This window comes from Dermacentor silvarum, chromosome 4 (genome assembly GCF_013339745.2).
Source record: "Dermacentor silvarum isolate Dsil-2018 chromosome 4, BIME_Dsil_1.4, whole genome shotgun sequence".
Taxonomy (NCBI): domain Eukaryota; kingdom Metazoa; phylum Arthropoda; class Arachnida; order Ixodida; family Ixodidae; genus Dermacentor; species Dermacentor silvarum.
The window spans coordinates 149,105,548-149,120,216 of record NC_051157.2 but is presented as its reverse complement, the minus strand read 5'-3'; the positions used below and the strand labels follow the sequence as shown (position 1 = coordinate 149,120,216).

Below are 14,669 nucleotides of genomic sequence, written 5' to 3'. Positions count from 1 at the left end.
CCACTACGGCGTGCCTCATAATCAGATCGTGGTTTTGGCGCGTAAAACCCCATAATTTAGTTTTTAACTTTTTATTTAATAAAGTGTATCATCATCATCAAGGATAAAAAGAGATAATTCATCCGCCAGCGCTGTATAGCTAACCTCCAAATTAAGGACTTCAACTCCGGAATGTCGCACTTAAGAGTGAGTACCGCTTGTTGGAAAAGTAGCGCCACTTACTGCCATAGTAAGTTTCTCGCGCATTGTCTACAGACTTCCACCCCTATACTCGCATGTAAACTTGCGCCCACCCTGTCGCCAACGCATCCGCAATAAGTGAATGGGCGCACACTTGAATCAGTGTGCTGAAGCATGAGTGACGGCGACTACACCTACAAGACATGCTGTTGCAAGCTGAATGTTTCGTGACGGTCCACAAAGTAAGCGAGGGACTAGCGATAAATAATACGTCTTTGCTACAGGCTACCGCAAAGTACAGAACATTCACATTCCAAGCTTTGTGCGCAACAAGAACAAATCTATCGCAGCAGAGAACACCCGCGAGCGATTAGGCTTAAAATAAACAGTCAGATAGTGGCCGCACCGAGGACCCTAGGAACTTTACTGAGCCAGAAACATGACAAGCCGCTGCTTCAAAATGTTTGCCAAATAAAGAACGAAGAGCACACTGATCCCGATTTAATACATAAGCGGAAAGTTTGCACAGTTGGAATACATTTCTAGCCCTGCTTTTATAGTGCAAACATCGTATACGCTGCTCGCGCCGTTTGGACAAAGCGTAACGAGCTCTGAAAGCACTTACATGCCCTCTTAAGCTGCGGTCAAAGCGTCGTGCCGTGCACAAAGCCACCGTCTACTATATGCGTCGAAACGGAGGTTTGCTGCGCCGCACCGGCGTCACGCGCTTGCATTGTAAAGGCGGACGCAACGGAGGCAGCCGAGGCAAACAATGGACGCGTCACCACGTGATCAAACATGGCAGCGCCCACGGGAGCGCCGCGAAAAGGGTCAATATGAGATGTGTTAGGTGCTATTTATAGATGCTACTACGAAGTGTTAGATAATACTACGAGATACTAGCACTCTGGGAACGACGTCGAAAACTTGACAGCAGATAGCGACGGCAGAAAAAAGAAAAAAAAAACTTGCATCAGCGCATTCACGTTATCACCCAAGATATGGCCATACCTATACGCTGACAAACTTGCGCCACAGAGGTGACGGCAGTTGTGCGAGGACCTCAACGATCACCACACGTCCAAGGTTTGGCAGCTTTTCCGATTCTGATTGGTCAGTCAAAACAGCGCTACGCACTTCAACGGTACCAACTGCAGAATGGTTGTTCCACTGATGAACTCATTCAAGAGCTCCGTGACACGTTCAGTCCTTAGTTTGACACACCACCACTTCCACCGGCGCAACCATGGCTGTACAAACAAGGCCGGAGGGGATGGACTCGCCATTTACTATGCAAGAGCTTCAGTCAGCGCTCACGCAGTTCCAGCGCAATTCTACCCCTGGGCCAGTCATTTACGCGATGCTTCATAACCTCCCTGCGATTCGTCAAGAACACTTACTTTACTTTATCAGCGAGGTAGGGGAAATGGCACGTGTGCACAAATCGTGGATAGAAGCCCTTGTCGTTCTACATCAACACCCTGGCCATAGCCTCCTCTATAACTTTTGTGCCTGCGCGGTCGGTCCCTCACCGCCGTCCCCTGAACGCCTCGGCGTTCCCCTAGGGGCGCTCGCGTCCCATAATAGCTCACTCGGCGTTCGCTGCAACAGCAGGTGCACACCGCTACGCTGCGGTTTTCCCGCCGCGTGCAAAATTAGTTTACCGTGCTTGTTCTAAAACTCTGCTTGCCAGTTGATGTTCTTTCTAGTGTGGTGCGTGTCCCCAAAGTGCTTTGCTAACTGCAGCACTCACTGAGACAGCCGTGCCTGTGTGCGCTTTCTTCCAACTTTTGGTCGACTCGGGTAAGTTCTCTGTTAAATGTGTTACATCGTAAAGAAAATTCGCTTGTTTCAAGGCAACATGCCTAAAAATGGTATTTTTGTTGTGTGCAGCACTACCGATAAAGAGAAAAGGCGGCTGTCCAAGCTCAGAAGTTTGGTTGCGCCCCGAATGCTGCACAATGCCGTACTGCTGCGTACCGCACTGCAAACCATGGAGCGGCCGGAAAGAAACCGGAGTATCATTCCACGAAATTCCCAGTGACCAAGAACTTCGCGAAAAGTGGCTTAAGGTAATCTCGAGAGACAACTGGACCCCAAATAGCACATCTTGTTATTCCACTGTTTGTAGCCGACACTTAATTCGTCCCGTCCGACTTTAAAGAAGGGTGCACGACGCGAAGACTGAAGAAAGGCGTTATGCCCAGCGTCTTCCAAGAGTATCCATCATATTTGCAGCCTCGAAAGCAAACCGAAAGAAGCGATGCAGCCCTCAGGAAGCGTACCACGACCCTCGAGGAGCATCTCGACAGGGGGAAGACGTTGCTCCCAACACCAGATGTTGCTGCACTAGCAATGGTTGGCGGATATATCGCACGAAAAATCCACGAAACCATTTCCTGTGATGAATGCTTCACTCTAGTAACGAAACCAAACACTTCTACGCCATCGGATGCCTTAATTAGGCACCAGGACAGAGGTGGACTCCTCTATCCGTCTGCTGAGCTTGTAATGGTTCTGCATTCGCTAAAGAAGTACCTGAAAGTTTTCCTCGCAAAAGCGAGAAAGATGAAGCAGCCACTAAAGGCTGCCGTTGACAACGCCGCGAAAGTACTTCAGAAACGTGTACAACTCAAGTGGTCAGCCCCAGGCCATCATGAAAAACTCTTGGACGTTGTGTTTATGAAGTTTCTCCGTCCATTTTTTGTGAACTTCGCGACGAGCGTGACTGACAAACACGACTTTGCGAAAGATTTACACGCCAAACCGTTGTTTCGAAAAGTGCTCAAGCTATGAGCGCGAAATCAAATATAAAAGTTCGCATTGCATTCCGCATACAGTGTTTGTGTTAAAAATTTTATGTGTGCACCCTATTTAGCGTATACGCATAGTCTAATGCCATGAAGACGTTTCTAGACGATCACCAATGCAAGCGTGCACATAGGCCACGTCGTCTGCTGGTATTGTGGGATCGGGGCGGCTTCTAGCGGCAAGCACCGGAACTATGAGGGACGGACGGCGCCTGTGTATTCCGCGCCAACGCGCGGGCACGAAAAGTATAGAGGAGGCTATGCCCTGGCAAATCACCCCCCAAGGTGGCCAACCTTCGACCGATATACCTCACTTCCTGTGTGGGAAAAGTTATGGAGAAAATGGCGCTTAATAGGCTCGAATGGCATCTCACTAACCAGAGCAGAAGGGAAACCAAGGGGCTTGATTTTGTTATTCATGACCGTATAAAGCCAACAGACAATGATATCGGGGAAATCATCGGGAGAATTAGCTGCAGTTGAAATTGAAATGAAGAAAAAAAAAAAAAAAAAACGGGCAAGTTTGCACTCGGTCGTGCAAAGCTTAGGTACAGCGAAACTGTCGATCCTCAAGTCTTACTGGCTGCTACTGCTAGGTATTAACTTGGTTCCTGCTAGGTGTTAACTTGGTTTAACTTAACTACGGATGTAGAATAGTATTCTCGAGCGATCATTTTCGGAGGTACCTTCCCTTTCGAGACATTTCGCGTGACTAGCGCTGGACGCGTCGGCGCCTACGAGCGACAGCGTTCCTGGCATGCCACAAACGCAGGCAGGCTAACCAAGGTTGGCGCAGTGCCAAGAACGCTGTTGCTTGCGACGCCGAACGCGTTGGAGGCTAGCCACTCGATATCAATCGGCCAGTTTCGCTGTGTCAAGCCCAGGGGCGGATCCAGGTTTTTTTCTGAGAGGGGGGGGGAGGGTCAGCTTCTGTCAATGATGATGATGATGATGATAGTAGGCCTTCTCATTTACCGAAATTCAAAGTTTCTGCTCAAGATAAACCCGCGTTTTATAGGGCTAGAGCAACACCTGTAGCCCGCCGTGGTGGCTCATTCAGCTCAGGCGTTGCGCTGCTGAGCACGAGATCGCGCGATCGAATCCCGGCCGCGGCGGCCGCATTTCGATGGAGGCGAAATGCAAAAACGCCCGTGTGCCTGCGTTGTAGTGCACGTTAAAGAACCCTGCAGGGGGTCAAATTAATCCAGAGTCGTCCACTACGGCGTGCCTCATAATCAGAACTGCCTTTGTCACGTAAAACCCCAGAAAGAGGAAGAAGCCCTATAGCGAAGCCAGGTATCGGTTTCTCCGAGCTTATAGGAAAAGCACGTTACCCAATACAGCCATGTGCTTGGCGGCTGTGCCTGGTAATACAGGGTGTTCAAAACTAAGCTTTATGGTTTTCTTAAAATTAGGCACTGGGAGGCACGCGAAGACCACCTGTGCAATTAAGTTATGTGGCCAGGGGGGCACAAAGTGAGATGATAATTATCGCTGTGAGCAGCCCAATTAACTAAAATTGAACAATTATTTTTTGTCGACTGAAGTAAGTGGGTATGTTTGTATTGAAAACTTAGAGGCAGTCGTGTTTCTACACAGTATCAGTCGGAAGAATTATTCTAGCGTGTTCGTGCTCCGAGACATCCGACTCCAAATTTCAATTGTGGTACTGCGCAGAATAATCGAGTCGACGCGAGAGCGGTTTATGCTTTGCGTTGCTGTGGAAGGGAGGCATTTCGAACATTTTTATGGCATTGACATCTTGATGGGTGAAGTGTTGTCATAATATTTGTGCATGACAACACCAAACTTAAAGCGGCAGTATTAAATATTCGTTAGAATAGCTAAAAAGGCTTCTGCTGTTGATGATGCAGTTGTTGCTTTTGATTTCAATAAAACTTACAATACTTGGAAATCAGCAGTCACTTTATTTGCGTAGCCCAAACAAGGACCATGCCCGGTCGTCTAGTCACCATTACGCATGCGCACTGCCCTCCGGCTTCTCCGCTCTCGCCATTTTCTTGGCATGGCAGCTGCCGCCATCTTTACAGGCTGCGCGGTGGCGTGTTACGACAGCGGTTACAGGTTCCTCGATATTTTTTTTTCGCCAGCCGTGAGGGGAAGGGGAGCAGTTATTGTCTTTGCCAATGCCTCCACCGCGTTGTCAGACTTAACGCCGCACCCAACAGCCGCGTCGACATCAGGGAGGAGCTTTGCGCCGTTCCTCGCTCTCTTGCATGCGTAATCATGCGAACGACAATTAAAATTTGGAGTTGGATATCTCGGAGCATAGACATACTAGAAGAATTCTTCCAAGTGAAACTGTGTAGAAACACGACTGCCTCTAACTTTTGAATACAAACATACACACTCACTGCGTCAATAAAAAGTTAATTATTCAATTTAGGTTAATTCGGATGCTGACAGCGATAATTATCTCACTTTGTGTCCCCCTGGACACAATTTATTTGCGCAGCTGGTCTCCACGTGCCTCCCAGTGCCTAATTTTCAGAAAACCATAAAGCTTAATTTTGAACACCAGGTATATCTAGCCTGTATTGTTTCTTAAAATAAAATTTGGGATGATCTGTCGCAGGTTCGTTATAAATGCGTAAGCAGGGGTCCGTCTTTGGAGTTCTGTTGGGACACCTTGATTTCCTTAAGAAGATTCTTTGTGTTCGGCTGAGACACCTTAGTTTGCATTGGAGGACTGCGCTCCAACGCGGCAACAACTACGCTGGTTGTTTACGATATGCGAATTACCGCGTATGAAGACTCACGACGCCACCTACAAGAAGAACGATGTGGCATAGTAGCCGAGAGCGCGAGCCACCGTCTTCATGTTTTGTTTCCCACGCGACGTCATCCTTTTACACAAGGCGCGCATCTGCTCCCGCTTCTCTAACCACGCGACGCCATCCTAGGCCCGCGCGCTGGCGTTGGCCGCTGACGTCATGCTTCCCCACTTCGCAGCCGCGGCTCGAGGCTTCGCCCCGCTCCGCGAGAACGCCCACTCAGGTAAACGGATCCGGCGGCTTTGAGCCTCCTATGCTTAATGTACGACAATAAAACTGCGAAGTTACAATGAAAAACTTGTAGCGTACGAATGGTACTGTGCTCGTACTGGATATTTTCAATGTGTAACTGTGATCACAATGAGTGCTACAGTTAAAAATAAGTTGCCTATGCGTAGCTCTTAGTTTAGCTGTTAGTTGTTATTATTTATATATGAACACTTCAGCGCGAGATCTCTTTCATTAAGCAAGTTGGTCGCGGAATTGATGACAGCAAATGAGGCAACCGATAACACCCCAATGGGGAACTCAGTTGATCAGGCGCGAAGGCGCTCGCGCGGACATCCAGGCGCCAGGAGGTCCAAGCTATTCATGAGAAAAAGTAACTACGGCAACTTCGCGACACCACACCCCTACGGAGTACAACTAAGCTTGTGAGTGAGCTAGCTTTACTTCTACATGGCTGATACCACTGGTACTCACGAAAAATAATTTTGAAGAATGCTGGTGGCCATACTTTTTTGTGACAGGGCCATCCCCCTGTCAGCGAGTGGGCTATGCGTATGCAGAAATCTGAGGGGGGGGGAGGGTCAGGACATCCGGACATCCCCCCTGGATCCGCGCCTGGTCAAGCCATAGAGGCTATGGTCAAGCTTTGCGCAGCCTCGTGCAAGCTTTCGCCTTTTTTTTTCCCCTGGCTGAGCGCGCCGCGGAGAAGAGAGGCGGGGGTTGGGAAGGGAGTTGGCGAAGAGGAGACCGCGTGCGCATGCGCCGCGCCCCCCTCCTCCGCCCTCCTGGTTATCATGGCTACGGCGCGGCAGTTTCTTGACACGAACCACAAATTCCGGCTGGCTTAAACAGCTTCGCTCTTAATAAAGAAAAAAATGTCACAATTTCGCCCTAAGGGCGAAGCAATGAATGCGATAGCAACACAGCAATGTCATACGAAGTAAGGTGAGCGGCTTTGGTAGCAATATGAATTGTAGTAAACATGAGCTGATTAAGTAAGCAGGTGTGCTGCGGCGTAAGTAGACCGACATGAAGAGAGACTCGATGACCACGAGAAGGCGCGTGTGAGACGGTGGTGTTGATGAGAAGCGCTTCCCGTGGGCAGCGCGTGCGAAGGGACACACCTGTAGCGCTGCACTGCCGATCCGGGCAGCATTACATGTGTAGCGTGCGTTGGAAAATGCGGCCCGACTATTACTAACTGAATGAACAAGCGTGGTGTGAGCGCGCACAAACAAACATGAATAGATCACACTGAATGACTGCAGACAACGACTGTCAAAACGCTGGCAGCAAGCGCATAAGCTGCAGCGGGCGAAGGTACGTGCTGTCTATCGCTTCAACAGAAACTGAGCGGCGAATGCACAGTGCATAAAGGTCAGAGCCGTGTGGAGATAAGAGACGGTGCGGGCGAGCGACGAGCGCGGTTGTTGGCAGAGTAAGGCTACGTTCACACTTGGTATCGAAACTGTCGGAAGCGGCAAAATCTTGCAAAAATCCGCCCGCCTAGGCGGCAAAACAGGCTGCGAGCCAAATCGGTCTCGGCCAAATCGGTCTCGGGCCGATTTGGCTCGCGTTTGGCTATTCATGTTTGTTTGTGAGCGCGCACAAACAAACATGAATAGATCACACTGAATGACTGCAGACAACGACTGTCAAAACGCTGGCAGCAAGCGCATAAGCTGCAGCGGGCGAAGGTACGTGCTGTCTATCGCTTCAACAGAAACTGAGCGGCGAATGCACAGTGCATAAAGGTCAGAGCCGTGTGGAGATAAGAGACGGTGCGGGCGAGCGACGAGCGCGGTTGTTGGCAGAGTAAGGCTACGTTCACACTTGGTATCGAAACTGTCGGAAGCGGCAAAATCTTGCAAAAATCCGCCCGCCTAGGCGGCAAAACAGGCTGCGAGCCAAATCGGTCTCGGGCCGATTTTTTCGCCATGGCGAAGCGGAAACGCGGCGGAAAGTCGTTCTGCTTCACTGGAAGCTACACTAGCATGTAAAAAACCGGTCGTAAAATTGAACATGGCACCAAAAGTGTAGGCTGTAATGCTGATCGACGCGATCAAGAACCAGCCCTTGCTCTACGACAAGAGTGGCACTAAAACGTATTGTCAGCAATATTCGCGATAGTATTCAACGTCGCGCGACGGGAGGTGCGGCAACGAAACCTTGGCGTGACCCAACTTCTCGCGCTTTTGCAAAGCCAGGCGAACCCACTACCGCCGTTTCCGAGGTGTCCGCGTCTTCCGTTTATTCATTGTCCATTTCTAGAAAACAAGTAGGTAGAAGTATAAAAGCCATTTCTTCTTCCACTTCCACGGCAGACAATAGTTAGGCAGGTTCCTTGTTGGCGCTCCATAATTCTCCTCGCACGTGTACGGTATGTTGCAGAAGTGGCGGGGTACTTTTCTCGTCGCGACGATAGATTGGGAGCGTAGGTCTCACGTAGGACGCGCTGTTTTAATTGCTGCGAAGGTGGAACAACGATCCACTGAGTGACCAGAGCAGTGTTTATAACGCTGTAGAGCACCATAGTGGTGTCTCGAATACAGTCTGTGAAAGTGCGAGCGCGCTTGCAGCAACTTAGCGTCAAAGCGGATTGCGCGTCGCACGTAGCAAAAAAAAAAAACCGCGACTTTGTTCATTGTGGTTAATACGCCCTTAGTTACCGTAGTAAAGTGCAGAAAATACGCAAGTCGGCAAGCGTTCTTACAGATATATCTTGTCAAAAACTGCTTTCGACGCTGCTCTATAGTGAGCCGTCCTTCTTATATTCTTCTTCTTCCTTCATTCTTATATAGTGAGCTGTCCTTCGGGCCTCGGCGCACGTTAGTAGCATACTATTTTTATGACTTTCAGACAAGTTTTCCCCAAGTTATCTTGCATCATATGCGCGTTGTGGCCGACGTGAATATTCATACCCAGAAACCTTTGCACTGTCTACCACGTCCGTGTGCCTTGGCGACCAGGAAAAATAGAAACACATATTTAAGGACCTAGAAAAGCGCCGCATGCCTTGAATAAGCAAGATTCGAGCAAATATTTTAGTGCAAACGCTTTGCTGAATGATGCATGCAGTTCAGACATACAAAATCCCGAGGGCGCTTCTGTCACTATATGCGTTGCGCGAAGTTACATGTATCCACGTGAAGAAGTTCACGGTGCTTTACCAACACCACCTAGACTTTTAAAAGTCTAGATGGTGTTGGCTTTACCCGCACATGTGTGTGAAACAGCGTGGCCTCTTCGGATTTTTTTATTTTTTTTTAGATGATCGCACGTCAAAAGCATCTAGCAATCATGGTCGCTCAGCGTTAAGCTCAGGTTCACGATCACGCAAGGTGGTTTAAAATACGCGGACCACACCAATGTTGCTAGGTTTGAGCGTACTGCACGAGAAAAACCGACAAAAACAATGCACCCTACTTGCGATCCCAGCGGAGGTAACGGAGAGACGGAGACGTGGGCACATGACAGGAGTCATGAGCTAGTCTACGTTGGTGGCGCCATCTCTTGGTGGAAACGACCAATAGGGAGAGGGAAAAGCGACGGCCGATCGAGCGCCGTTTGACATGCACAGAGTTATCGAGGAGGCTATGACTTAACAAAACCACCACTTCGACAAGCCTAAACAGTTACTGGAAGAAAGTTTATACAAGCAACTATTCCATAGGTTCCATATATGCGCCGGGTAAAAACGCAAGACACCCTAATAATAAATAAAGTTACCATCCGTGATCATCACATTTACCAGCGAATATAGGTAATATCGGTATATTGCGCACCGTTCATTGTAGCAGATTCTAAACTCGGTTCTTAACAGAAAGGAGATGAGAGTGGCTCGGTAAATGGTTATGGATGAACTCGGTGGCATTCTCACGTGAAAATGTTACTCGTTTAACAGCTTTGGCCAACTGGTTAGGCGAATCTACTGAAGATCCTCTGGTGGTAGACGAGATCGTTCAGGACGAGACTCGGTGCTCGAGCAGGGAGCCGTCGTCTCATCTGCATGGTCCCGCAGCTGACGACGTGAACTTGAGGAAGTTGCGGCCCTCTCATTGCTCTTTCTGGGTGACATCCTTCCGGGTTGTTTGGCACGAGCTACTCGTACTTCTTGCTTGCTGCCGCGAAGCTGTCGCGACGGTGAGCCCGCTAGAGGCGGTGTCGTTCCTGCCACCGACTGCTTAGAAGACGACCTCTCTTTTGTCCCGTTCTTTTGACGGAGGGCACCCGAAGACGACGTCCCTGCCGCGCTGCGCTGTTTTTGGGGAAAAGCTTTGCGGGGTGCTCTGCTCCTTTGTCGATGCGGCATCCCGCCAGCGTCTGGATGCTTCGGGTGTCCTGCTGGAGGGACGCCACGCTGATCTTGTCTTCCGTGTCGGCCGACGCTACCCATTCTTTCGTCCTCGAGGGCTTTGCAGGTTTCCGCAGACGGTCGTGAACGTGAGCGTTCTTCAGGACGACACGTGATCTGACGCTGATGACCAGGGTTCGCCGGACAAGGTCGGCAGCCTAGGCAACTGGCGATGCCGCGTAGGACCGACGAACAGCAACAGTGGGTTCCCTGCTGGGGAAACTGACAAAATTGACTCGGGTGGCTGCTCGGCATCCAACTGTGGCATGCACTCGGGAAACTACACGTCGAATGAACGGCCGTTGGGAAGCGCACCAGGGGCGGCATGGCCAGCGGTAACATCTGGCCTCCTTGAAGCATGGCTTTATGAATAACACATGGTTCAGCATTGACGGGGAATCGATTCATGAAGCTCGAAGCTGCAGCGCCGTAGTGTTGGAAGCTTGCGTTTTCACGCACCGCCGGTGTTGAAGCCGCGGATGTGCCCATCAGAGTGTCATCGGCGGGTACAGACACGCAAGGCTCGCTGGAGCACGTTTCGGCCGCGTTCGTTCGACAATACCGAAATACTGGATTAACGCTGGTGCTCTGTGCGGCACCCTGGCTACCAGGCCACATATTTGGCGGGGGCTGGGCTTGCCCCTGTGCGGTTGTTTCAGCCACCTGGAATGCGTATCGCGTGGGTGATGCTTCTACGTCGACGCGGCTGGGAAAATTCCACGAGGAAGAGACAGCACCCTGCCCTTTCGTGCCATCCATGGAAGGCTGCCAAGACGTTTGCGAGTCGTCAAAGGCACTTGACTGCCGTGGAAGTCTACGCGCGTACTCAGGCGTGTCGATGAAGTTGTAACGCTCTATTACCGTTGTGTCACGTCCTACTCGGTTAGCTTGCTCACCTTCAGAGTCGTTGCTGCTAGCTTCGACGAGCTCTTCTCTCACTTCTTTGTAATACTCTTCAATGTTGGCATCGTCGTTGCTTTTCAAGTACCGCGGATCTCGCGTCTCGACCGCACCAACATAATCTGTTCCTCTTGTCGTGGGCAAATAAGAACAAAGTCTGTTCACGTCTTCCAGCGACTCGGACGTTATTGGTCCTTCAGCTATAGCTGGGTCTGTTGAGTAGGCCGGTCGAGGTTCAAAGGTGCTTCTAGCGTATTTCGACTTCCCACTTTTCCGCGGGCGCCGTGTTAACACATTCGCTGGACGGGAAAACGTGAATGCGTCTTCACTTAAGAAATCGCTGCTGAACGATGACGGGTCGTCCGTGCTGTCGTCTTTGGTTGAAATGGTCTCTTCGTAAAAACGCTCCGAAATTGTGGCCTTGGGCGCGCGGAGCTCCGTAGTCACGACGGTCGTGTCTGACATTGCGATACGTGGCTTCGGTCGTCTTGTTGCTGGGCTCGACTTTTCCTGGGTAGTTTTTTTGTCGGCCCATTTAGAAGAACGCTGCGCGCGACTGCCTTTGGCGACTCGCGGTGTTAAAATGACGTCTCCCGTCTGAGTGGCCTTGGTGCTCGTTTGGACGCTCTTGGCAGCGGTCGCTTCAGAGCTGACGAGGCCCGTCATCGAAGCAGGCGGAGTGTTTGTCGAAGCGTCGACCAGTTTCACCCGATCACGTTTCCGTCCGGCCTGCGGCAGGGTCGAACGGCGGGTCCTGCGCTCAGTCGGCGATCCGTCGTCTTCCTCGCTGTCGTCGTCGTCATCGGAAGTCTTCGCTTCGGCAGCCACGTTCTCCGTTTCCGAGTCTTCAGAGTCGGGAGGTGCGATGGATTTCCTTCTGGAGCGGCGACCCTGCTTGCGTCTTCGACGCCTTCTTTCCTGGCGAGCCTTCTCGCGGTTGGTCACTTCACCATTCAACGTAGCGTCTTTAACGGCCGCACCGATGGGGCTAGAGTCGACCTGAGCTCGGCCGTCCTTTGGTTCTTGAGTTTCTGAGTCAGAAGAGACTGCTTCGATGAAGACCTTCTTGTTGACGGGGTTAGTGACTGCCGGGACAGCGGTCTTTTCGATGCTCGGTTTCTTCGGTTCGGCTTCGCTGATGGAACTTTTCTTCGAATCTGCTGGTGTGCTCGGTCGTGCAGAGACCTTCAGTTCGGTGGTCTTCGACGGCGGGATCTGGCTCCCTCCGCGACTCTTCTTCTCTTTCTTGGACATTGGCGACAGCGGTGCTTGGACGTGAGATAAAGAATCGCTACTCTGTGGCTTGGATATCTCGCGAACGAGGCGACTGCACGAACTACAGCAGCAATGGCGACGCCTTCTTCTTCGTTATCTTCTTCTTTGCGCCATCCGACATAGAGCACACCGAAGGCGGTGTATTGGCCACAAAATAATTTCCAAACAAATACTGTTCAGCTTTACTTGAAAAGAAGAACAAAAAAAGAACGTAGATTATATAATGTGCCTATGGCATCATATATATGTGTGTAACGGCGTTAGATCACTATTCGATCATTACGGCATTGTTGCAGCTATTGTTTTCTCTGCACAAGTGACAGATACCCAGCGTGGTGGATTAGTCAAGAATTGGGCGGTTTCCATATTGTGCGCAAAACAACTTTAGAAGGCACACTTTGCCACATGTACACTGCTCCATTGGGGAAATACAACTTATTGAACAGTGAGACTATCTTCATCGAGGTGGAGTGAATCGAAAAGCGTCCAAAAATAAATTATTGTACTTTCTGTACAAATGCACAGAAATGTAATCCTGGGACGCGGCAGCTATATATATATATATATATATATATATATATATATATATATATATATATATATATAGCCTCGTTAACGTAACAAATAGGTGACGTAACTGGTAGTCCGTACGTTGAGCAGAATGTGCGGCTGCTGAGAAATAGAAGGCGGTGGTCATGGAGGAGGGAACGAACTATAGGCGGCGGTATTGCGCAACACGATTCAAGCCGAACGATTTGACCCAGCACATGGTCGTCGCGATAGAGCGCGCGGTAGGTTTTAGTGATTGATCCCGGTCCGTCGGCGCTCATGGAGGAAGGCAAAAACTGAAAGGCCCTACCCAGTCCGCGCGCTAGGAGAAAAGTGCGGAGGAAATCACGTGGTATTTTTCTCTGTAGCTGCCATGTTGTACCGTGGCACAATGGCGGCGTTGTTACGGTGATGTGTGCTCATGCGTGTGTGCTGTTCCGTAGATCTCGCAGTGTGGCAAAGGCGTCGTGTGTGCAGGTTTCAGTTAGTCTCTATTTTTTTTTTCTGTGCGCCGCTGTGTTAGCTAGACCCAATTTTATTTTAAAACCTCCTTGGCTAGACCGCGCTTTCCCGGCTGTTGTTGTGTCCAGGTGGGACATGGAAGAAGTAGAAAGTGTGAAACGAGCGCGCGTGCAACGCTGCACACCGCGGACGGACAATCTAGAAGTACTATTTCTATAGTCTTCGGCGGATTCAGGCTAACGTGGCGTAGCTGTAATTACATGTGCGTTTCTTTCCCCGAGCTGAAATTAGCGAAATGTATAATCCCTATGTTAATTATGTTGTCGAGTTTGGGGGGGGGGGATTTTCTCTTCACGGTGCCATATCATGTTGATTCCGTAGCGTTTATAGGAAGTACAAAGTGGGATGAATGTTCTATAAATGCGTCGCTGCTTCATGTTGTACTTCGAATTTGAGACTTTGAACCGATCTTGCGCTTGCAACTTTTTGCATAAAAATGTTACCATGGTTTTGTTGAGTGCACTAGTCTTCGTTCGATGGGCATGATTTGATTAATGTCATTTCGTCGCTGTATAATTCTACAATAGATAGCGATACTGCCGTGCTTTCTTTCGTATATATTATATATATATTCAGGTTTTGGACTGATATTCTCCTATGTACAAGTAACTTTTCGCGTCGTTATTACGTCTCACAGGAATTGTAGAACAATGGTTATTTGAATGAAATCGCATGAACTTCATTTATTGGGAAAAAATAAAATAATCTTCATAACTGCAGCACTGTATGTCTGTTATGTAATAATCTCGTACTACACCCAGCGCAATTACCCGTTTAAAATTGCACCTATTAGGGCACCAAGATCAGTACTCACTCATTCTAACAATGGGATTGTGTTTGCTTTCCCCATAACACGTTGAGAAGCAATCTTCGTTATTTAGAGATTTAGCGCAGTAAATTACGGAGATACCTGAAGCGTGGTCGCCCGTAATGTTTTAATAATTCTTTACGAGCACAAAAACCGATTAGGACAAATGAGTGGGATGACTGTTAGCAAAAATGAAACAGTATTTACATTATAGTGGGTGTTGTGTGACAAAACAAAAAAGAGACGAC

General features: G+C 49.5%; 1 protein-coding gene across 1 annotated transcript; it reads right to left on the bottom strand.

The window, feature by feature from the left end:
- Positions 1-9,359: 9,359 nt before the first annotated feature.
- LOC119448982 (uncharacterized) lies at positions 9,360-12,521 on the bottom strand. Its single transcript, XM_037712183.1, has 2 exons — positions 10,930-12,521; positions 9,360-9,402 (listed from the first exon to the last, which is right to left on the bottom strand). Exons 1-2 carry the CDS (start codon positions 12,519-12,521, stop codon positions 9,360-9,362), a joined length of 1,635 nt encoding a protein of 544 aa, XP_037568111.1.
- Positions 12,522-14,669: the final 2,148 nt, after the last annotated feature.

Coding starts and splice junctions, on each gene's coding strand:
- LOC119448982 (XM_037712183.1), bottom strand. CDS start 12,521: ATGTCCAAGAAAGAGAAGAAGAGTCGCGGAGGGAGCCAGATCCCGCCG. Junction 9,403..10,929: donor AGCGTTAATCCAGTATTTCG/GTATTGTCGAAC, acceptor TTTCTCGTGCAG/TACGCTCAAACCTAGCAACA.